Source organism: Lolium perenne, chromosome 4 (genome assembly GCF_019359855.2).
Source record: "Lolium perenne isolate Kyuss_39 chromosome 4, Kyuss_2.0, whole genome shotgun sequence".
NCBI lineage: Eukaryota > Viridiplantae > Streptophyta > Magnoliopsida > Poales > Poaceae > Lolium > Lolium perenne.
In genome coordinates this window covers 95,374,468-95,399,203 of record NC_067247.2, presented here as the reverse complement: position 1 = coordinate 95,399,203, position 24,736 = coordinate 95,374,468, and the positions used below count along the sequence as shown (strand labels likewise).

The 24,736-nt window shown below is 45.9% G+C and overlaps 2 protein-coding genes across 2 annotated transcripts; both read right to left on the bottom strand.

Annotated features, from left to right (window-relative positions):
* Window positions 1-2,472: 2,472 nt before the first annotated feature.
* On the bottom strand, window positions 2,473-3,290 carry LOC127348503 (uncharacterized). The gene has a single exon (XM_051374514.2). It carries the CDS (start codon window positions 3,234-3,236, stop codon window positions 2,712-2,714), a length of 525 nt encoding a protein of 174 aa, XP_051230474.1. The 5' UTR covers window positions 3,237-3,290; the 3' UTR covers window positions 2,473-2,711.
* Window positions 3,291-12,913: 9,623 nt separating this feature from the next.
* LOC127347016 (uncharacterized) lies at window positions 12,914-13,773 on the bottom strand. The gene has a single exon (XM_051373249.2). The coding sequence runs from the start codon at window positions 13,709-13,711 to the stop codon at window positions 13,202-13,204; it is 510 nt and encodes a 169-aa protein (XP_051229209.2). The 5' UTR covers window positions 13,712-13,773; the 3' UTR covers window positions 12,914-13,201.
* Between the last annotated feature and the right edge of the window lie 10,963 nt (window positions 13,774-24,736).

Genomic DNA, 24,736 nt, shown 5'->3' with positions numbered 1-24,736 from the left:
GAAGAGAGCAGCAAGCTCAATTGCAAGAGAATTCATGTCATGGCAAGATTCACAGTAATACAAAGCCTATCAAAGTATTAAATTTATTCATGCTATGAAATGTTTTGTCATTTCCTCTCTCGATGTCATGACATTGCCTAGAATAAATCAAATGCCATTAAAACCATTTTCCATCCTGCAGGCTGCAGCTCTCTTCCTATGAAAAAGATGTACTCTAGCTTCCTTTTTGTGTGTTGCATATGCTTGGTTGGATGCAATTTATGCCGGTCTGTGTTTGTATCTTCTTTCTTAGGTCGACTGTGTAATCACTGGTTAGCTAAAAATAGGATAACCAAATGCGCACTTGACAAGGAAAATGATGGCTTTCTTGCCTACATTAGGTGAGGAAATTCTTATTTCTACGTATGCGAAATGACTGGATGTTTTGAAAATTCCGTGTCGCAACGAATTAATGAGATTCCGAACTGTGACCACGGCATAATCATGATTTTTAGCTTATTTCTTCACATGCTTGTTGAACCCGAACATGTTAGAATAAGCTTTTTTTTAGTATCTATCAACCTCATATCATTTTCTTCACGGCCATTATCAGAAGTTGTGGTACATGTTCTCCATATATGATTCCTTGAAACTAAAAATTGTAACATTTGGAAATTGGAACCTCTCCTATTTCTTGTAGAAAAAATCTGTGCATCCTAATGTGCACACACAGAGGCAAGAGACTGCGACGATCCGGTGGTACCAATTTTATTATGATTAACAGGACCAGTGAAGTGTCGCAGCAACGGCGTGTATCAACCGAAGTCAGATGCATATGATGTTGGATTATGGTTGAATCTTATTTCAAGTACAAGTTTGTTTGTAATATTATTTTACTTCTATCAGATTATCTTATATATACACATGAAATTGCATCAACTTTTTTGAGCTTATGGTTATTATCTTTGGAGCAGGGAAGGTTGTTAGCGGAGGCCAATCTACAACGAAGCTCATTGTTGTTGTGTCGGAAAAGTTCAGTCAACAAAAAAGTTCCGTCAATAGAAAAGATAACGCATGATTGTGTACCCAAATCTAATAAAAAAAATCACTCATTACGTGTAGCTATAATTGTTTTGGAAGGTTGTTCCTTTCTTGAGGACAACATATGATGTCTCTACGTGGAAAATATTATCTCTCTAAAGTTGTAGCTCACGCAATCTAGGGAGGTGATACTAGATGTGACGGTGGAGCAGGGTAGAGAGGAGGAAGATAACTCATCCTCGTCATGCATTTTAGGGTTAAAGGGGTAAAAAGGGCGGAAGAGGTGAAAGATTGATGCATGATTGGAATAAGACGATGATCGGTATGTCCGTAGCAACGCACGGGCATTCAACTAGTCCCCACTAAAATACTAGTACCATACAAAGCCGAATGGAGAAACTTAGGGGTGGTTAATGAGAATTAGGGAGTTCAAAATCATGTTGTCAGTGGTTTTGTACTTCATGTTATACTAAACTCGTACTTCTCAGTACTGTACTTTTGTTATGGTAATTTGTACTTTGTTTTAGTACACTTGGTATTTCGTAATTCAGCTTTTAGTTTACTTCATAGTTTTTTTATATTTTATATTCAGTTAGTGTACTCTTTAATTCTCAGAATATTTATAATTTTTAAGATGCATAGAATAGTAACCCACGACTTCTTCCCCGGCCGCAAGAGCCCCAACCGGTAGGGTTACCCTTGCCCATCTAGCACCATTTTCAGCCCAAGTTAGCGGAGAAGAATGTGGGTTGCAAGTGTAAGCTGTAAACTGTCAACTGCCGAGGCAGGTTGTTTTGGGGCACAAACTTCGTTTCCAACTCGGCAGCAGGGACTCAAGTGATGAAGAAGCTCACTGATTAGCTAGGAAACAAGAACTGCCAAAACATCACATCCCTACGGTCAACAAGCTATAGCTATTGGATCAAGGCTCGGCTCGAGGCTGGACTCAAACTCACGGCAGCCGCGAACTCGCCGAGCTCGATCAGCAAACTCGAAGGGCTACTCAGCCTCGCTCCAGCTCTACTGATGGCGGGACTGTTTTGTCAGTAGTAAGTCTGTTTTTTTTCGATAAAGGATGCTTTATTACTTTGAAAAAGCAATTACATCCAGCCTCTGCATAACCAGGATGCACACAGCCGTTTATATGTCTCGAGTCAACAGATAAAATAAAAGGCGAAATACATATCGGAGCGATGAATCATATAACGCCTAGGATGTGGGTGGTGCACTAATCCGTAAACTATGCTGCCACCCATGTAGGGAAAAAGTATCCCTCGCCGTAGCCTCCAACCGTGTACAGACCTCCGTAAACAGCTCTCGGTTCTAGTAGTAAGTCTGTAACCAAGACGTGTATTTGATGATCACTACAGTGCCCCTCTTGCGCTCAAGAGAAACTAACATCGCAACTGCATAGAGTGTCTCACTTTCTGTTTGTCATTTTGCTCGATCATGTTCTCTAAAAATGTTTATTTCTTCAATTTATAAACATATAATTTCACACATTACAATCGTACGGTACCATGTCTTTCTTACAGTACAATACAATACAATCTTACTTTAACATGTGTCTCTCTCGCTTACAACAAGAAGATATCTTAATTCCAATGTGAAATTAATTAAGGTGCAAATATATTGGCCAGCCACACGTAATATCCAGCACTAGACTTTGGAAAGCAACTTGATATCTGAAGTCACACCTCGGCGACAGGGAGCACGTTCATCTCACGGATCACCCCGGCCGCGCCGCGGAGCTGCTGGCCGAAGCCGTTGCCGCAGACGGGTACCTTCTCGAACAGCGAGATGGGCACGTCCTCCGAGATGAAGCCGGCATGGAACTCGATCATCCCCGTCTCCGGGCGCGCGACCATGCTGGAGATGGAGACCCAGAAGAAGAGCTTCTTGGCCTGGATGCCGGAGAGGTTGGAGATGGCGCCGTAGGACATGGTGCCGCTGAGGTTCTTGTCGAAGTAGGTGTAGTGGTCGCCGAACCAGACGTAGCAGCTGCTGGCGAGCTCGATCTTGAAGTCGCCGGTGGCGTTGATGAAAGTGTAGGAGGTGACGGAGTCCGGGACGAGGCCCTTCGGGAGGCCGTACTCCCACAGGACGTCGTTCGCCACGCCTTTCAGTGAGGCTTCGCCGTTGCAGGCCCCATAGGCGAGGGGCGCAGCGATGGCAGCTATGGCGACGAGGAGGAGGGTTAGGGGAGACATGGCCATCGTCCTTGTTGGGGTTTAGGAGTTCTCTTTGCGCTTTCTTCGCTCGGTAATTTTCTTGGGTATTTGCTTGGGTATTCGCTTGGGTATTCTGGTTGATTTTATACTAGTTGCGTTAGCGCTTGGACACCGATTTTTTTCTTTTCTTTTTTGGCCTTGGGATCTGGAGTGTGATTGATCCGGTGGGCAAATAGGTACACCTAATTTCTCACAATATTTCTTTACTTCGAGGCTCTCAAAATCAAAATATACAGGTACCACAACATGTCATCGCCACCGTGTCCCAAAACTACCGAACTTATGGTGGACCGGACAATATTTCCTCATTTTTTTCTCTCCTCTGTCTGACAATGATGGACTGGACAACATTATTTAATTTAGTTACGTGAGCATCTAATAATACCTAGTTGTTGTGGTGAGCCATCCACATATATCACCATTTTTTCTTTAATATCACATTATAAACATATATCAATTTGCTCATGTTCTTTCATGAGTTTGCCTAAGAAAATGGACAAAGTGTCTGCCAACTCTCATCTCATCATATATCAAAGGAGAAAAATATTGTATGGACTTAGATCGATTCTCCGTCTTATTAATCTGCACAAAAATAGTACCACCCGCCCCTTCATTCCATTGTATGTTGTCTCGGATGTGTCATCTATTTACTTGGTGGTTGTAGATGTTGTTCAACCACACCAACCAAACATAATAAGAAAACAAGCTATATCTGGCATTGGAAGTTTTTTGTCATCAACATCAAAAACTTCGTGGGAGTGTGACGAGTAACTAAGACTTTTAGGGCATCCTTAAATGAGTATAGAAAATTCGTTGATTCTAATCTAATGGATTCATACTACAACGTAGGTCGAGTACCACTAGAAAAGTTAAGCAATATGTGGGCATGCCAGCCTAAGGAAATGAGCGGGGAAGTTGGCCAAAGATGCTAGTGAAATGGGCTTTAGAAGTTGGCTACCGGCGCATTGGTATCCTTTTTCTCCCTAGCATTTGATTCACTAGCACAAGTGAGCATTCCATGTTTCCTTTCATGTCTTATTGCATGTTTTCCTTCTATAGCCACTGCTCCTTCCTCTTTATTCCTTCTCTTTCATGTCCTATTGCGTGTTTGTCTTGTATGGCCCATCTTCCTTCCTATTTATTTCTTCCCTCTTTCATGTCTATTTGATCTAGAATTTGCGGAAACTCAATTCGGCTCTCGGTGCATATGCCCCCTCTACTAAAAAATATATATTGAGGTGTTGAAATTTTTTCACAAAAAATTCTACACGGACGTCTTCATAATATATGCGTGTTCGTCAAGTTTCATGGAAAACTGATATTTTTGTGGTCTATGTAAAAAAAGAGAAAAATTATCTTGTGAAAAGGCTTATTTTTAGCATCAAATTTTGTCTTTTTACATATGCCACACGACAAGTTATTTTTCATGAAACACCTCTGTGAATGTGTAGCGCACGTGAAGATGTACGTGCGAATTTTCTGTTTCAATTTTTAGACATTTCAAAATCTATTGAAAATGCATTAGAAAATAAAGGGAGCGTATGCTCTCATGTGTCAAAAAATCATTGTCCAAAATTTGCCAGATTTTAACTATAAAAATGGTAGCACACCCCTCTCATTTAGCACACTCAAACAAGCCTCTCATTTCCACACTCAAAACCTCAAACATGGATGATAATCCAAACCGTTTTCTCTTCTCCATGGATTAATTCGGGGTTCAAATACCGTGTTCTCCCTACCTCAAAAACGATTATCATACACCTCCATATACACAATCTAATCAAAGTTCTTCCACATTCACCGGCACCTTGAGCACCATGGCCCCGAAAAGGCAAAATAATAACCTCAACGATCTAGGACCACTACGTGGAAGAAGAATACATTAACGGCGACGGTGCCACGAAGATGAGCGCTAAGTGCCTCCATCCAGGTTGCACCAACAGATTTTCTCTACAGAAGGGAGTAGGAAACAGCCACATGCCGAGGTACATCAAGACGCATGCCAAGAAGGATGAACACAGCAGGATCCGGTTCAACCCCGACGGCTGGCAAGGTATTTTCGTCCATGATCAACATAGTCAAAGAGATGCACTAGCCCGTTTAATTAATATATTCGAACTGCTCATACTCCTGATTTTAAACCGGTCTCTAGACAAACTACTAATAGGGATATGAAAAATTAGCAAAAGAAGGTTTATTAGCCATAAAAGAAGAGTTAGGCGCATCAACTTTTTTAGTCTAAATCTGGAGTGGTCGGGCTAAGCAAGATTATATTAAAGTGGTTGCGCATTATGTTTACAAGAACCGGGAACTACCAAAAAGAGTCATAAGATATAAATTAATTGACGTAGCACATTGCTCAAGCTATATGTGAAGTTGATGATCATTTTGGTCTCATCGCCAAGATATTTGCAGTAACTTTAGATGATGCTTTAGAAAATACTAGTACAATGAAAATTTTCACTCCTATATTTGAAGTGTATGCATCAATTTCTTTTTACACGGACACGGTTGTGCATGTCATGTAATTAATCTTATTACCAAAACTGCTTTAAAGAATCTAGAACCACACATTGATACACTAGGCTTGGTAATTGGATGGTTGAATGCTTCTAATCCACGACTTGCTTTACTCTGGCTATTACACTCTTATAAATGAACCTCTCCATAGGTTTAGCTAAGATGTCTGTTACATAAAACTCCACATATTTGATGCTTAATTCACTTATCGCAGATAAACCTTCATTCTCAGCATTTATTAATCAACACTGCCCATACAAAGGACCAAACTGTGGGGCTTTACTTACCGAGGAAACTTGGCACATTGTTGAATCAATAGTTCAGTTTTTGGATCCTTCTTATTATTCAACTATTTCTTTATGTGGGGTTTAATATCCCACATCTTCTATTATTGTGCACAATATTCTTGAAATCGCCCAACACCTCAAACAATACGAAAATGATCCCGTTTTACTTGAAGCTGTTGGAAAAATCAAACTTAAATATTTAAAATATTTGAAAAATGTTCCTTTCTTGTATGCACTTGCACATATTTTTGATCCTAGGGCTAAAATGAGCATGTTAGCTACCGTTCTCTCGCAATTAAGTTATGTTGTTAATGTGTCATATGATCAATATATTATGGAAGTAAAGGATAAGTTTGCTAAACTTTAGGGTAATTATGAGGTATGGCAGCCTCATCCAACACAAAAGGCCTCCGCCAGCACCAACTATAGGAAAAAAGAATAATAAAGTGTGTGTGTGTGGAGGGGGGGGGGGAGTTTTTCGATTCTTCCTCCGCCTTTGCCTCGAGCTCTTCCACACATTCATCTCACACATTTGCAGGTGGAGTGGGAGTTCGCAAAGTACCTCAACAACGAGTCGCACACGATGATGATGAACGTACTGTAGTGATGGCATGATAAAAGGAATACTTATTTGGTGCTTTCCATATTAGGATGAGATGTGATCGATATGAGTACCCGTCTCACCAGTGTCATCAGATTCTACATTTAGTATACGTGGAAGAATAATTTACAACAGAAGACACAACCTCGCCCCATGTATGGTAAAATATCTAATGACCCGGAAAGATGGTCAACTAGCCAAATGGAGAGCCCAACACTCTAGCAACAACGCGGAACTGGTAGCCGCATTTGAAGCTCTGAGTTGGAACGAAGAACCCGAAGTGTATTTTCTTTTTTATTTTGCAATTTTATTTTTCTTTTGTAATTTTCATCAAGTTTTATAGTCAGGTGTACTCTTTTACTTCCGACGGATGGAAGGTTTCGATGAGGAGCTAATAATAAATGCTAATGTTATCCCTATACAAACTTTGCCCCATATTACCCCTGATCTCACTTTTTTCCTATAAATTTGGCAGCCCACCCCTCTTATTTCTCACACTTAAGTACTAAGCCACTCAACCCACTCCTCTCACACTCAACTAATCAACCGACTACTATCATTTCCCACGCCCTCTCACATAGGACGAGCATGAGGTCTAAGGTGTTATGAGGTGTGTAGCAGTGTGCAAAATATGCCATGCCATCCTGCATTATGCACACGGAGGAGAAACTGGCTACTTGGTGAGGCACCACGCTCAACATATCCATATGGTTGAAGAAGATGTTGAAAGCTTATATGAAGTTGAAACTGCAAGAAGAAGAGCTTCCGCCATTCGAGACCACTACGACATGGATGAATATGAGGAGGATGGTCTGCAAAATATGCCACCAAAAGTTCAATGTGCATCACGCAGCAGGGCACATCCACTTGGTGAGACACCAAAAGAATTATGTGCAAGATTGATGAACAAGCGGCCATATAGTTTAGATGTTTAGAGCGGTCGTACTCCTTTTCCATATCTCGGGATTTAAGATTTTTTGATGAGGTACTAATTAGTAAAGCTCATTTTTTTACCCCCCGTGAAATCTTGCCTTATATTTCTATTTTCCTGATTTTTTTCAAAATTTCCACTTTTTTTTGGCACTTTCACATGAAAACAGGCAATACAGGCCATTTTCGGCACCTGCATGCCGTCATCCTGGCTAGCTCTCATGCCATGCCAGAGCCTAGGGGAAGGGCACGTGGGCGAGCACGCCACGGCCCGCCACTTAACACGCCCTGGCATGCCGGGCCGTATCCGGCCGCAACGTGCTGGGACGGGCCAATGCCAGGCCGGGCCGGCCAGGTTTGCTCTCACATGGGCCCAGAAGTCATTGACGCAATAGTCCAGCTGAGAAGTAAACGAGGAATGATGAAGATCTAACGGGAAGTAAAGGAAAGCGAAGATGAAACCCAGCTATAACGATCTATTGCAGTGGCGGACAGACGCGCATCGCGCGAGGATAGAGTAAGAGGTAGGCTAACGTTAAAAACGGAACTTGGACCGTTTCCTCCTCATCTACAGTAGCTAGGAGGCGTTTTGTGAACAACCTCGTGTTCTCCACCTCGCCGGCGCCGAATCGGTAGCGGCCTCGCCCTCCGCCGGCCGCTCCGGCAGTGGGAGGACGGGAGAACCCCGATTCGCGCCGTGTACACAGTGTAGGTGAGCGTTGGGTACCCAGCCGGCGGCGTCGAGGCGGTGGTGGCTTGGCCGGAGTGGTTTTGCTGGTGGTGGATCTCCCCGTCGATGGCGGAGCTCTCTGGAGTCCCGGCGTCGGTCTGCTACCCCTGTCGAGCTGGCGGTGGTGGCTTGGCCGGAGTGGTTTTGCTGGTGGTGGATCCCCCCGTCGATGGCGGAGCTCTCTGGAGTCCCGGCGTCGGTCTGCTACCCCTGTCGAGCTGGCGGTTCTTCGGAGCTGCCGGAGTCGACTTCCTCGAGCTGGATTTCGTGGCTGCGCGACGGCGGATCTGGCGCCTTTTGAAGATCTCGTGGATGAAGCTGGTGTGGTTCGGCTCGACGACGACAGCGCCCTCCGGTGTAGGCCTTGTGGGGCCGGCGTTTGGTCACTTCCCGTGTGTTCGGGGACTGCACTCAATCCAAGGCGATGAGGAGAGCAGGAGCGGCGGCGTGCCACCGGCGGCGCCATGGGCGACGATGTCGTTGACTTACAGAAAGGGAAAGGCTTGTGCTGTATTTTCTTGTTTCTGTGTGGACCTTTCTGTAATTGTGCTGAATTAATATCAGTTTCTTCACTCGCAAAAAAAAAAGGTAGGCTAACGTTAACGTCATTTAGGTTTTAAAATGTGAGCATCGCGGTGATAGCAACTACCATTTTTATCAGCAGAGATAGCAACCACCATTTTTTCTTTCGAGCAGAGATACAACTATGGTATTACGGTATGTTTTGGTTGGACCAAAGCAAGCAAACACATTGTGAGCTGATCCGCGCTACCATTTTCAGCCCAAGCTAGCTCAAACAAAGGTCCAACCCGTGCATATATAGAATGTTTAGATCACTGGCCCATCTATATAATCATTTTCAGCCCAAACCAGCGGAAAGTAATTTCTGCTGTACTGTAAGCTGTAAACTGTCGACTTTTATCCTTTTACGAAACATAGTATAAATTTAGACGTTCGCAAATAATTATATGCAATCACCTCTGTGAACTCTCGCACGTACACCCTATCCTATAAGTATCTCTGAGAGACCAAGTCTAAAAATGAATCTGAAAGTTTTTCACATTGACAAAGTCACCATAGACGCCTCACTATCGATTTAAACATTATTTCGATAATAAAAATATTAATATCATGAACATATCAATTACATCTAGCCTCTGCCACAACAAAAGGTTCTAAAATAAATTACGGATGCGCATAACTCTGCTACAAAAAATAACAAAAAATCCTGCAGTAATTTGTGGAGTTAAATTTTAGCGTCAACAGTGCATAGTTTCTTTTATATTTTTTAGATTTAAAAAATTTCTAATAGTAATTTTTGAAAAGATTCTGATGATACTTTTTCTTAGTAGACCATCTGTTTATCTTTTTTTTTGAAACGAGACCATCTGTTTATCACGTCAACTCATGGGTGGGTGTTTCCGTCACCCACGCATGGGTGTGGGTGTTTCCGTCACCGTTCTTTATTCCTCGAGATTCGTGCCAACCATAGTATATGGAAAAATTCCTTTCTCTATCCTCTTTTTATCCGAATCTCAAAGCACTATGGACGGTGATGGAAACACCCACACCCATGCGAGGGTGTACAAAATTCACTCTCTATATTTTCCCAAAACAATTTCTAGACGGTACTCGCTCAATGGCGTATATGTATGGTACTTTCAACTTCAACCGTAGTTCCGACAATAATTTTTCGTGAGGCGGTAACTACCTACATTATTGCTGAACGCAATTTCTCGATAAAAATATTGAACATCAATAATTTTCCGATGTCAACTATGAAACATATCGTTAACTACATAATATTAATTATTTAAGGTTGAATATTCGCATAAACGTGGTAATTTTTACACGAATATTCAACCTCAACCGCGGTTGTACACATTAATTACGTACCCGGTGCTAATTCTTTAATCGTGCATAATTCTTCAACGGTAATTCAAAAAAAACATTTTCCCCTCTTTTACCCGAGGAAAATAATGTTGTGTGCTCCTACGGTACATCGAAAAAATATAGGTACTGACTGTCTGTCTGTCGCCTTTTCACCTGGAAAGACCATCTTCTGCGATACCTTTGTAAATATAAACTTACTCCATCACTCGATTGTCACTTTCAGCCGGAGAAAATACTATCATTTCCTTCTATAGCAACATCGAAAACAAAAGTACTCCACCATTCGTTGTCTCTTTCATCAACACTTTCGCGGTACTTCCGCAACCTAGATATTATATTATTTTCTACAATATTTTATCTAACGATCTAGATATCAAGGGTGCGACATATCGCCGCGCCAACCTTCCTAGTACACTGAAATTATGTAGGATGCAAATTTAAACAAATCATCGACATTCTTGAAAGACGGAGAGAATATATGTCAGATCAAACTTATTTGCATATTAATATTAAACTTTTAACTAAATTTATAAGCTTTGTTTATTAAAATGGAGGTAGTACCAAGAACATAGTGTAGCTCCGTTTGTCTCTGAGATCCAGCATGCTTGGAAACAAGGATGAAGAAGATGGAGACATGTGTTGTGACAATATATACACACGTGGTTCATTGTCCAATGGGCACAGCTATGACTAAGCTCTGAATTCAGCCGGACGTTGCCGCTTCACTGCCAGCACGGTTGCGTCCCCCATGTGACACCGCATTAAATGCACCGCTTCAGGAAATATAACTAGGCTGAGCATATATACCTGGTCATATACCACAACGAACCTGTTTGTCTCCTGCAAGTATACAGACAGCTCGATGGACAGATTGAGAGAAGCAGTGGTTCAGGAAACTCCCACTTGTCGGGGGCACTGATGCTCAGGTGCTAAATGAACTTTTCGATAGTATAGTCTTTTTGCTTTTATTGATAAGTTGCAAATTAATTTAGGCCAGTCTGAGGCCTCGGCATTTATGAAGAATGTATTTTTTTTTAGTTAGAGGTTTTGATCATGTTATTTTTTAGCATTGCAATAGAGAAGGCAATACCATAGCTCATTTTCTTGCTACTGGCTTAGAGGGGGATCAGACTTGTGTCTGGATTGGAGATCCTCCTTACTTTATTGTTTCTAGGTTGATAAACAATGCAACCTTATTTGTGAATCAATAAAGTTGCCATGAAGGCTTTCCCTCAATTTTCTTCGGCCAGTCCATGATCCTGGCCTCCCGTGAAGAGATCGCCAAGTCAGACGAAGAGAAGTTGTTGCTGCCTGCTAGAGCTCTCCTTGTGGCCCCTCTTAGATCCTCGATTTTGCTTCTTCCTCATAGTTTCATGCAGGCTTCGAAGGAATGGGCCAGCATGATCATCGGTGTTGCTTAGGTGCATGTGGAGGCACTTTCACACGCCGTTGAGCACGTAGAGCGAGGCAGATATTTTCCGCTCGCACTTCATCCTCTTCATGACCTCGTGGATCGCTATCCTACTTCGTCATCTCTATCTCTATGTTTGCCTCGACGCCTTTGATCTTCGACACCATCATCTCGAACAGTGTTAAGAGCCCCTCGTAGTCAACGTCCCCTGGCAAAGATGGGTGCAAGTCCATGAACTCGAAGTCTAGGGGTACCTCCTCCTCCACCAAGGACACGTCCTCTTCCTCATCCTCATTGTCATATTAGCAGTTGGAGTTCTCCTCGTGTTTCATGACGTCGTGACCATGCTCGGCGCCGGTGGAGTCACGACTGAAGAAATCGTCGACATGGAAGCCGCACTCCTCCCGGCCGCCCACATCATACTTTTCTTCCTCTTGTCGGTGTGTCACCAGTGCCTCTTGTGCACCGGCGCTCGAGCCACACCCGGATCTTCTAGATGGTGTCTTTGATCTCCGCCACTCCCGCCCAGACGATCAGTGCCGCATGCCCACGAAGCATTTCCGACCATACTGAGCTACCTCTACGACACAGACCGTATATGCCCAGTACACCGGCTATGCCACTGACGTGATGTTGGCAGTACCGACTAGTGAACGCAACATGTCCTGGTGGTGGTGATCATCGCCGAAGGCAAAGTTTGTCCCGGTGGGAGACAACTTGCGCTTCATCGCCATATGTGGATTGGGTGTGTGCCCTCGGGTGATGATGGCGATGTGGCGGAGCTGGTGTAGTTCACCACTAGAGGTATTTTGTGGTCCCGAATTGCAGCAGTGGTGGCGATAATAAATTGGCAACAGTGGCGTTGAAGAAGACAATAATTTTGGGTAGACGTATAAGAAAAGTCCTCTATGCGATAGTGTGATATGTATAACGGCGCTGATACTCAATTAGTTCATACGGATTACTATGGCTTAATTATTCATTAACAATGATTAATGATTGGTTAAAGACAATCACGCCTTTAGTTATGACAGGTCATCGAGCGATCACCCGTTGCTTTGTTTAAGTTTAGAAAGAGGGGTGCACGGAAGCATAAGTCCTTGAGAATATAATTGGCCGTACTAGGGAAGAAACCCAGCATCGCTGTGTTTTGATAACGGTAATTGTGTGCACAACACCGATAATGCGAGTACGAAGACTCGAACTCGAACGGGCTAAGAGTTATCAGCAGCTCACTGCCACCAGGCTATGCCTTGGTTCACAGTCCTTGAGAAAATGAAACATCGAAAATGGATAAGAGCATCTCACATTCTTTTTGCTGACGCATACACAGTACAACAAACTCGATCGTGTTCTTACAAAATATTTTATTTATTGAACTTAAAAATGTAATTCCCACAATAACATCGCACGGTACCTCGTCTTTCTTAATTGATCATCATCTGTCTCTCGATCGCTTCCAATAAGAAATGTTCCATGAAGAAAGGTGCAAATAATGTCTTGGCCAGACGGCCAGACATACGTAAATATACGCCAGGGCGAGCAAGGCTTAAAAGCAACTGATATATCTGAAACAAGTCACACATCGGCGACGGGGAGCAGGTTCATCACCCCGGCGGCGCCACGGAGCTGGTCGCCGACTCCGTTGCTGCAGACGGGCACCTTCTGGAAAAGCGACATGGGCACGTCCTCGGTGATGAACCCGGCGTGGAACTCGATCATGCCCCTCTCCGGGCGCGCGACCATGCTGGTGATGTAGACCCAGATGAAGAGCTTCTTGGCCTGGATGCCGGAGAGGTTGTAGATGGTGCCCTGGGAGATGGTGCCGCTGAGGTGCTTGTCGAAGTAGGTGTAGTGGTCGCCGAACCAGATGTAGCAGGAGCTTGCGAGCTCGATCTTGAAGTCGCCGGTGGCGTTGATGAAGGTGTAGGAGACGACGGAGTCCGGGAGGAGGCCCTTGGGGAGCCCGTACTCCAAGAGGACGTCATTCGCCACACCCTTCAGCGAGGCTTCGCCTTCGCAGGCCCCATACGCGAGCGGCGCGGCCACGGCGAGGAGGAGGAGGATGGCTAGGGGAGAGGGAGACATGGCCGTCGTCGTTGGGGTTTGGGAGCTTCTTTGTGCTTTCTTTGCTTGGGTACTTGCTTGGGAACTTCGGTTGATTTTATAGTTGCGTTGGCTGTTGGACACCGAGATTTTTTTTTCTCTTTTTGTCGATGGGATCTTGGAGTGTGATTGACCGATGGGCAAACGATACACCTTACCCCCATAACATTTCTTTGTAAGAAGAAAGTTTATCAAAATCGAAATATGCGCAACTTGTCATCACCACCATGCACAACCACCTGAGTTATGTAATTTCCGCATTGTTTCTCTCCACTGTCTGACAATGATGGACCAGACACCATTATGCAATTTATTTGAGTGACCACGTAATTATACCTAGTTGTTGCGGCGAGCCATCCAGATATGTCGCATTTTTCTTCTTCTGTAAATACCATTAATCATCTATTGTTTTGGTTTGTGTTCTTTCATATGATAATCTATGCCTCTAAGAAAATGACCTAGTTTTAGCCAACTTTGATCTCATCCTATCCCTAAAAGGAGAAAGTTATATATCCTTAGATCAATTCTCCGTCCTATTCTATCTCCTACATTAAGCATGTCGTGTGCTTTTTGCTCGACGCCTTGTAAGGGTTGTTCGCCTACCTCATCTTTCACATAAGAAAATACTATGTGATATTTTTCCCAGGAAATACTACTGTATGTTATATTCAACCAGGGTAAGCATGTCCTCTTTTGTAAATAGGAAAACCACCGGTGTCTTCATCAATCGGTTGATGCACATAACCGAATTTATTGCAAATTGCGTAATTACTTGCACCAAACAAAGTGAGTGGTTTCGATTACCAAATAATGGCAATCACTCCCACACCCTAATAAGTAGTTTGAACCTAGGATCCACACCATTGAGCCAGTTGCCGAAGATATTTGAAACACTCAGTGGTGAATACAAGGCGGAACCTATCTGAATGGTTGACCATATAGATCTAGCAAATTTGCACTCGAAGAATAGGTGATTTATAGTCTCGTCATGATGACAGAAGATACACCTTTTACTTCCCTACCAATTGCATTTTGCCAAGTTATTCTTGGTAAGAATTAGACCTTGAGGAAGATAGCATGCAAACACCTTAGTTTTAAGCGGCATCTTCATCTTCCAAAATTTCGGTTTATTATCGATCGGAACATCATGTTGGATTAGATAATTATACATACAAGCTACCGAAGATTCCAGCAAAATACATCGGAACCTTGCGTCTAATGGACTGAATCCAGACGATGTAACATGTCATTTCATAATGCTTGTCTAGGACCAGTGAGACTTCTTCCGAATGACACATTTGGTGGGGCAGATTCCAGCAAGTGTATAATGCCGGATATTGTTCTCAGAAGGTAGCATTGTCTAGCCATTTATCCTCCCAGAATCGAATCTCCGATCCATCCCCAAAGGATAAAGATCCATATGGGAAGAAAAATTTATTTTGTCACCATAAGACTAGCCCAAATATGAGAGTCTCAAGGTTTCCAAGAAACCTGAGACAATGCCTTCATGCCAATGTACTTTCTTCTAAGTAGGGTTTGCCAAATTCCGTCTTTAGTCAATAGCTTGAACAACCATTTACCGAGGATGGCCCTATTTTTGATCTCAAGGTTTTGAATTTCAAGACCGCCTTAATCTTCGGATGGCAGACACACTCCATTTTGTCAATTGATATTTCTTTTTTTCACTATCTCCTTACCAGAAGAATCTTGACTGGAATAATCAAATCTTTTTGCGACTCCTCTAGGATGTTGGAAGAAACATATCATGTACAACACCATATTGATTAGTACCCATATTGCTTAGTATTGAGTTGATAAGAACTAATCTGTTCTAGCCTCATCCATAGAGAAGTTGCCTTCCTCGAATAAACATTTGTAGTAATTAGTAATATACGATTTAAGTTGCCCATGGCCTTCAATCATACCCCTTATCCTGAACGAGAGATCGAATAAGTTTCTTCCTATGTCTGACATTGGCAATACCGTGGAAGTATCTTGAATCTCCTTTAAAAATGAATTGGTATTTAGACCGTTGGTACCATTTAAGCTCGTCCTCTAGCAGAAGTTTAGCTATGTCCGTATTTCATTGTCTTTTAAGCTAAATTTTTCATGCGGTTAGCAAACGAACTTCTCCAATAGCTTCATGCTCATCTATAAAAGACAAAAGTCGTTGCTTTTCCTTTTTAAGTAAACCTGTTGTACGGCTAGCCCAACCATTTAGGTGTTTGCATAAAGAACACATTTTATTATTCCACCTTTGTATTAGAGAATTGCTAGCAACATGTCTTTCCCAAACCTATTTGATCATTACCTGGAAACCTTCACATTGCAACCATCCGAGTTCAAACTTGAACCGACGAGTAGATGGATAACATGTAATGCTCAATTGTGTCAAAGGAATCTTTGATCATGCGTATAAAGAAGGTTAGGATACATGATCTTAGGGAATCTCCAGCGACCCGACGCAAACGTACGCAAAGTGAATGTTTGCGTCGGGCCCGTCAAAAAAGTGGAAAAGCCCATCCCAACGTCGCAACCTAAATATCTACCCGGAATGCGTCGCCACGGAAACAACATGGTCAGCTCACGCGTATGCATGCATCGTTCTCCTTCGGGCCGGCCTGCTAGCAACCTTCCACGCGCTAGTAATGGCTCTGGCGTTGCTTCGATTTTTCACGCCGCATTCATGGTGCTACCATGCCTCCCTATGCGCCAATGTTGGGGTGGGCGGCGCCTTAGCATCCCGCCCATTTGAAGGTGACGCCCATCCTTTCTAAGAGGAGTAGTCTGGCGACTCCTCTCCTACACCCAACCAGCACTGCCATGGGCAAGGGCTAGACGTTCCGCAAGACAGAGAACGACGCGAGGCCGGATTCTCTTGCGCTGCTAAGGAGAAAATCCCGCGCAACCGCACTATGTTCCCATGGAGTTCGCGCACCGGATATTCAAGAAGAACCAGCCGGTCTCTGTGCAGGATGCGGGCCTGCCGTGCGGGGGTGGTACCTCAATTCCCGACATGTTCCGGTGCCTCCGGTGCTGCGCGAGGGACGCCAGCTCCATTATGAGATCCACCACCGTCGCTTCATCCTGCTCCCGGATCGATCCGGCCTTCGCCCTCGACTCATACAACCGGTCCACCTTCGAAACCTGGGAGTTCCACCCGCGCCGCCGCGTGGGTTACCGTGGCGATGTCAACTTCTTCAACGAAGAGCGAAGCATCGGCCTCGAGGAGGAGGAGGAGGATGAGGATGAAGTCGTAGTCCTCGTTGTTGTGGAGGAGGAAGAACTCCAACCATCGAACCTCACAGACAAGGAGGCCACGAAAATGTCTATCACCGAGAGCTAGTTGGCCAGGCTCACTCAGTGGGATGGCCTCGCCGTCCAACTGCAGGTGTGCGCGATGGCCCAAGGGAGGCCAGTGACTCCTTCGATGACTCCTCCCGCATGTACGCCGCCTCCTCCCGCTCCTACGTTGTCTCCTCCCCCGCCTACGCCGCCTCCTCCCACACCTACACCACCAGTGTCCTCTGCATCGGCTGTGGCCTTGGGCGCCTCCGGTCTTCATCAACATCGTTGACGACGACGGCAAGTAGGCAACCATGGTGGGCGCCCTAGTTAGCTAGGACAATTTTCTAGTCTTTTTTATTTATTTCCGAGACTATGTAAATGGTTATATTATAATTAAAAAAAAAATATGCAAAAAATAAGTTGAGCCGCTAAGGCTACCTGACCAAACAGACATAGTAGCTAACGCGGCCAATTTAATGTCCGCGACCCAACCCAAATGAATTTAAACAGATATTTTTCGTGCCTGCAATACATTGAGCCGTTCAAGTTGCCCTTACACATCGAGCTATTTTAAATTAACCCGATGAAAGGAACCCAAAAATAGTGTGTGTAGACATCCCAATCGGCTGCGTAGTGACTCTGTAGAAGTTGTATTCAATATTGGGTCGCAATGCGTCCCCATCTTATTATCATCTCAACTACGCTGATTTGATGGGTACAAGTGTGCAGCACGGACGCTGCGCGCTAAATCTGCGTATCGTGTATGGATGTGTGGTGCACATTTATATATATGAAGCCATTAGAAAAGGATGCTGTCACCTCATTAAAAAAATTGAGCTGCAAAATTTAAAGGCGACATTAAGCAGGGTAGCTGCAGAAGTAGCTGGGCGTTAATAGCTAATTATGTCTCCATCAACGCTGGCAGACAGATGCTGAATTGCGATCCATCAATTTTCTGTAGTTATGAATTTCTGACTGACCAGAAGAATAGTGTATTTTGTATCTCTAGTACTGTATGGGAGTGATCAGAGTATTATTAAGGCCCGTTTAGTTTGGTTTAGTACAGTACTTTATGTTTTCATGATTGAATTGCTTCCGTAGCATTTATCTACAGTAACGCTATGAAAAATTATCCTGTCAGAACTCGTGATCAGGCATAACAGCAGCACGATCGACACTACGGGCACCCAGCATCTGTATGACAAAACTTCACTCTTATGAAAACACGAGTGCTGGGACCTAGGTTCAACGGGAACCTGCAATATTGTAGGGCCCCCAAATTCGTATTTCCTTACGTAAAAACATTCTAAATAAAAAAATTTGCAGGTAGAAGATGCACCTATATAAATGTCACTACTAGGAAAATGCTTACGGCGCACCAGTTTTTGTTAGGTGCCACACTGGTAACAACTTATAGCGGTAAGGCATACTTTTTTTATAAAGAATATATATTAATATCACGAAGATACTAATTACACCTAGTCTCTGCAAAAGCGCATTTTCTTGCATTACGACCACACAACCCAAAAAAACAAAGAAGAATTACAAAAGGAAAATAGAACCCATATTCTAGGAGTAATCCCTTATAACCCTAACCCTAACCCGCCGCCGCCTCCCTCTCCCCTAACCCTAACCCGCTGCCTTCCTCTCCCGCACCCCTCCCGGGCGGCGGTGGAGGCTCCTCCTCCCCCGTGCCCCACAGCCACCCGTCGCCCGTCGCCATCAGCCGCTGCCGCTGCCGGCCGCGGCCCCGACCCCGTCGCTGTCCGTGGCCCTGGCCCCCGTGCCTCGCCCCCGGCCATGGCCCCGGTCCCGGCCTGGCTATGGCGGTGGTGGCGACACCCCCTCCATCGAATCGGCGAGGGGGAGAAGAGGGTTTCCACGGCGGCGTTCCATGGGAGGTGATGTAGTGCTGGTGGAGGAAGCCGGGCGGCACGGCTACTTGGCCGGGACCCGAGGCTCTTCGTCGGTAGCCATGGAGGATTCGGTGGAGCGGTGGCAGCCTCCGCCCCCGGTAACGGTTCGGGGGCGGTACGCATGATCCGCGTCGCTGTCCTCTTCCTTGGTGATCCGACATGAGGGATTGGCGGCGTGGTAGCTGCTGATCTTGCTTTTGTTTTTAGTGGCGGTTCTCGGGTTTCTCGCATGCGAGGATGAAGATCTTCCGGAGGTCAGTTTGCTTTGATCTGGCTGGAGAGATGAGTTCTGGAAAGCTCCGTTGGCGAATGAAACAGTGCATCTTTTGCCTGCAGTTTGCTTGATCGGGTGGTATTCGATCGCGCGCACCCATGTTTTTATTCCGACCGTTTGGTTTCGGAGGGAGCGGCGCGAAGCTCTATTCCGTGTTGATATCAGGTGACTTTTTGGTCCATGGTGAAGTCAGAAGAAGGAATATCACGAAGACCGGATTGGTGGACTGGCTAAAGGAGGTTCGAGTCTCCATGATGCTGAGGGATCTGCTTGGCGTTCTGGGCTCTGCAACAGTGGTATGCATGAGGGGGCGACATCACCGGAGAAGTTCAGAGTCTTAACTCTCAGGGTGAAAACCCAAGGTCTGGCCTTAACTGGCTGTGTTTGATAATGTTCTTGTTGGAGACATTGTTTTGAGAGTGAGGACTATCTTCAGGGTGAAAACCTAAGACCTTTAGTCGGGCGGCGATGACGCTGGTGCACTGTTCCCTTCTGTTATCACCAGAATTTGACCGGATCAGAGGTGGGCCGTGATTAAAGATGGGCTTGAGGAATATACAAGGAGGATATACATGAATCGGCCTTGTACAAGAAAGTTTGGGCTAGTTTGCCCGTGTGTCTGTAAATATAGTAGGATACGTGTCGGTTAGGTAGAATTTGGCTCGTACACGGTTGGGATTATTCCCACGTTAGAAAGTCTACTGACTATAAATATGTATCTAGGATTATCGAGAAAAACAACAATCACGTTCACAACAAACCAATCCAGGCGCATCGCCAACCCCTTGTTTCGAGGGTTTCTTCCGGGTAAGCATCATGCTGCCTAGATCGCATCTTGCGATCTAGGCAGTATACGTTTATTCGTTGTTCATGCGTTGCTCGTGCTGAAGCCTTGTTGATGGCGAGCAACGTAGTTATCATAGATGTGTTAGGGTTAGCATTGCTTTACCACGATATATGCTTTGATCTATGCTATCCCTAGACGTCTAGCCGCCTTTACACCTGTCTTAGGTGTAAGGGCGGCACCTTGCTTGATCTGTGTTTAGTAGATCCGATCTGTTATGGTTGCTCCTTGTTCTTCAAGGATTACTTTAATATCTGCATAGTTAGGCCTTGCAAACGGGTTGAAGGATCCAGTAGCACGTAGGGTGTAGTTTGCTAGCCCTAGATAAGATGTTCCGGGAATCAACTCCATGTTGGTTTTTAGGCCTTATCTAGGGCTGGTTTATTATCATCTTGCGTGGCTGCCAGGCTCAATCACGTGTAGGATGTTCCGATTATGTGGTGAAAACCCTAAATCGTCGTAGGTCGTTTTAGCTTTATATTGATCAAGCAGGACCACCATGTGATCGTAGACCTCATACGAACCATGGGTGGATCGGCTCCTTGAGCCGATTCACAGGAAAACCTGAGAGCCGATCGAGGCTCGTATTTAATGGTTACGTGTATGCCATGCAGGAAACTAAGCGAAGCAGATCATCACCTTCCTGACCAGGTATAGGTCAGGTGGCACGCCCTTGCACCAGCATCGGGACGTGCGTGCCGGAGCTTTGCGGGCCATCGCTCGAGGGACCAGGGCCAGCCGCAGTTCTGGGAACCTCCCGGCTCTACGTGTTGCCCGTCGCTACTCGCCGGTGGGTTTCGGACGCCAACACATTCTGGCACGCCCGGTGGGACCGTCTTCAACGTCAACGGCATCATTATCCGCATCTGAGATGGCAGAAGATCCAGTCATGTACGAAGATCTGACTGAGGAGCTCAAGAAGAAGTATGACGATGTCAAAGCTATCTTCGAAGCCGACCTCATCGGCTCTTTCCAGAGGACCCGCTCACACGGCATCAGGTGGAAAGGGTTCTCATCTGAAGGCGCGCTCGATGGAGTGGACCTGTCTACCCCTTTAGAAGAACGCACCAGGTCTCTGCGTCAGGAGGTCAATCACATGGTAGCTCATTCGCTGCACCGCCATTCTGAGAGCCTGGTGAACGCTTTGGAGCGTGTCGCGCTTCGGGTGATCCAGGAAATCATGAGACATCAGTACTCTCCGTCAGGACCTGCTCTAGGGACTCACCAAGGAGAGATACCACTCCAGACCCGACCACCACTGCCGTTCGCGCTGGCAGCACCAGAAGTGCCGAGTTCACCGGCATTCATCGTCTACAAGATCGGTGGTGATCCTAGTGATTACCAGTTCTTGTATGAAGCACCTAAGGAGATCCCGCACGGATACACGTGCACATATGTGCCAGTTGCGATGGCTTGGGCACTCACGAACCCATCGCAGCAGGGGTTTCTGGAATAGCGGGAGGGGCTTCTGGATCAGATCTTGAGAAGCAGACGTGGCTAGCTAAGTATGCCACTCCAACAAACCTTCAAAGCTCAACTCCTGCAGCTAGCTCAGATCTTGAGAAGCAAGCGTGGCTAGCTAAGTATGCCACTCCCGCGAATCTTCAGAGCTCGACTCCTGCAGCTAGCACCGCGGATCAGATCAGTACCATCTTGAGAGACCAGTTCGGCATGGTGCCGAAACGGAGGGCAATCGGCTATTCCAAGCCGTACCCCAACGAGTACGATTTGATCCCACTACCACCCAAATATCGGCTCCCTGAACTCTCCAAGTTTAGTGGGTCAGATGGCTCCAGTTCAATCGAGCATGTGAGCCGATATTTGGCACAGCTGGGCACGATCTCAGCATCAGATGCGCTACGCGTGAGGTTCTTCGCACAGTCCCTCACGGGATCGGCTTTCGGGTGGTACACCTCGCTGCCACCAGATTCAATCCGGACTTGGAAGCAGATGGAAGAACAGTTCCACATGCAGTATCACTCAGAGGCTTCCGAGGCTGGCATTGCCGATCTAGCACAAGTACGGCAGAAGCGCGGAGAAACAGTGTCAGAATACATCCAGCGCTTCAAGGCCATCAGGAACCGATGCTATTCGGCTCGTTTGACTGAAAAAGAAGCAGTCGAGCTGGCGGTGGTGGGTCTCGCATCGCCAATCAAGGATATGGCTTCCCAAGCAGATTACGCTTCACTGGCGCATATGGTTCAGAAACTGTCATTATATGAACAGCGCCACCCAGAGTTGTACCAGGACAAGTTCAAGCGTGCGGTAGTCCTGGTTGAGACAGAGGAAGGTGAAGGCTCTGCAGGAGATCAAGAGGTAGCAGTGGCTGAATGGACTCGGGGGGCAAGCCCCATGTCCTGCAAGTGGGTTAAGCCACAAGGTCCTCCAAGGGGGTTTGACTTCGACGTGACCAAAGCTGAGCAAATTTTCGACCTCTTGCTCAAGGAGAAGCAGCTAAAGTTACCCGAAGGCCACAAATTCCCTACGGTGCAAGAGCTCAACGGCAAGCCATATTGCAAGTGGCATAACACGTTAACCCATACCACCAACGACTGCAGGGTGTGGCGTCAGCAGATCCAAATAGCGATAGAACAAGGGCGTCTAATTTTCAGCCAATACGCCATGAAAGTCGACACGCACCCCTTCCCCGCCGTTAACACGGTGGAGTACGCTTACCCCGGGAGGTGCCAGACAGGTTTTTCATTCAGCATTAACATGGTGGGACCTGCGCACCACCCTGGTAAGGACAGAGACGAGGGTAGTCGCTCTCGTGGCAAGGACAAGGAGGAAGCCGTTCCACGCGATTGGCTCTGAAACGATGGCAAGCGCTACATCACAGAGGGAGAAGTGAAGAATGTGCGATATCAACGACCTCTCTCTGATCACCTCCTCAACAAATATGTGAGTCAGTACGACCAACGCCGACGATACAACAACGATGACGAAAGAGATCGTCTGGCTAGCAGGGACGCCAGGAGACATCGTCGGCATGATCGAGACGAGGAAAGATATGAGTGCCATGCCAAGGAGAAGTCAAGAGAGCAGGATGACGTGGACAGGCACTGGGACTGCCCCTTCTTCAAACACTGCTGGGATTCAGGAATGAGCCGATAGCCCACAATCGGCAACTGCCCAGAATGTCGACAGAAGAAGAAGAGCACGGGAGACGTGTCAGTGTTCAAGCGTCTAGGACCTCTCCCATCTCGGAACAAGCAAGCTGAGTCCTCTCGGGTGGAAGATCTCGAGGAATTAGAAGACAAAGAAGAAGAAGAAGAAGAAGATAAATACCACCGTCCAAGGTGGTGCCCTGATGGACTCAGCCACTCCAAAAAACGTAGGGTTCAGCGACTACGTTGCTTGGAGGAAGCCGAAAGGTTATACCTGCATACGTTGAGGAAAGCGCGGCCTGATCTGGCCGCGAAAATTCAGCAAACTCTGGACGAGGAGGGTCGACCACAGAAGAAAGAGTGGCGCCCCAAACAGAAGAAAGCCGATGATGAGACATCGGCTGGCACAAACATGGTGTTCATTCTTCCAGCGGAGTTTTGTGCTCCTGGAACCGAAGAGGCACCTGTGGCACAACTTGACTGCGGCCCAAGGCCGGTTATCTTTGAGAAGCCACGAGAAAGAAGTTACAGACACCTGAAGGCCCTGTACTTGCGAGGTTATATCAATGGGCAGCCGGTCAACAAGATGTTGGTCGACACCGGAGCGGCAGTCAACATCATGCCATACTCCATGCTACGTCGTCTGGGATGCTCTAGCTCGGATCTGATCAAGACCAACGTCACATTGAGCGACTTCAACGGCCAAGCATCAGAGGCACAAGGTGTTCTGAACGTGGATCTGACCGTAGGAAGGAAAACCATCCCTACGACATTCTTCATTATCGATAGCAAGAGCACCTACGCTGTCCTGCTAGGAAGAGATTGGATCCACGCCAACTGTTGCATTCCATCCACGATGCATCAATGCTTAATACAGTGGGATGGAGATGAAGTAGAAATCGTCCACGCAGATGACTCAGCTGAGATCTCAACGGCTGGCATGAACGTTGGGAGACGGCTGGCCAAGAGCCACTCTCCGGCATCACTTTGGACGACTGTGAGCGCATCGACGTGACAAAAAACGGGGTGAGGCTGGTCTTATCCACCGGCCTGACCGTGTAACAAGAGCAAAGGCTATGGACGCACGTGGCAAGGCCGATCCTTGTGATCGGCCCCAAAAAATAAAAAGTGATGATCTTGTCTCCAGCATGCCACGTAGACGTAGTGACGCACGAACGAGATGTAAACCTTCATTGAGCAATGCAATCAAAATGGGGGCCGATTCCAGCAGTCGGCCCATATTATTATCCTCGCCATACGTTTTGCCTGGGTTCAGCGTCGATCTAACAGGTGACGGAAAGCTAGGGTATGGGTTTACGTCGGCTGATGAGCTAGAAGAAGTCGATATTGGTCATGATAGAGCCGATATTCAGGTGTAGTTCTTTGAATGACTACAGAGCCGATGTTCAGGTGTAGTTCTTTGAATGACTACAGAGCCGATATCTGCAGTAACCTGACAGATTCGGCTCGGGGGGCACCTAATCAGATGAACATGTGCGATACATGGACAGTGAAATATGGGGGGCCGATAGAAAAACCGGCCACTAAAAAAAAAATTTACATGCAAGTCACAGCCGA

Excerpts from the sequence above, each read along its gene's own strand:
- LOC127348503 (XM_051374514.2), bottom strand. The coding sequence starts at position 3,236 with ATGGCCATGTCTCCCCTAACCCTCCTCCTCGTCGCCATAGCTGCCATC.
- LOC127347016 (XM_051373249.2), bottom strand. The coding sequence starts at position 13,711 with ATGTCTCCCTCTCCCCTAGCCATCCTCCTCCTCCTCGCCGTGGCCGCG.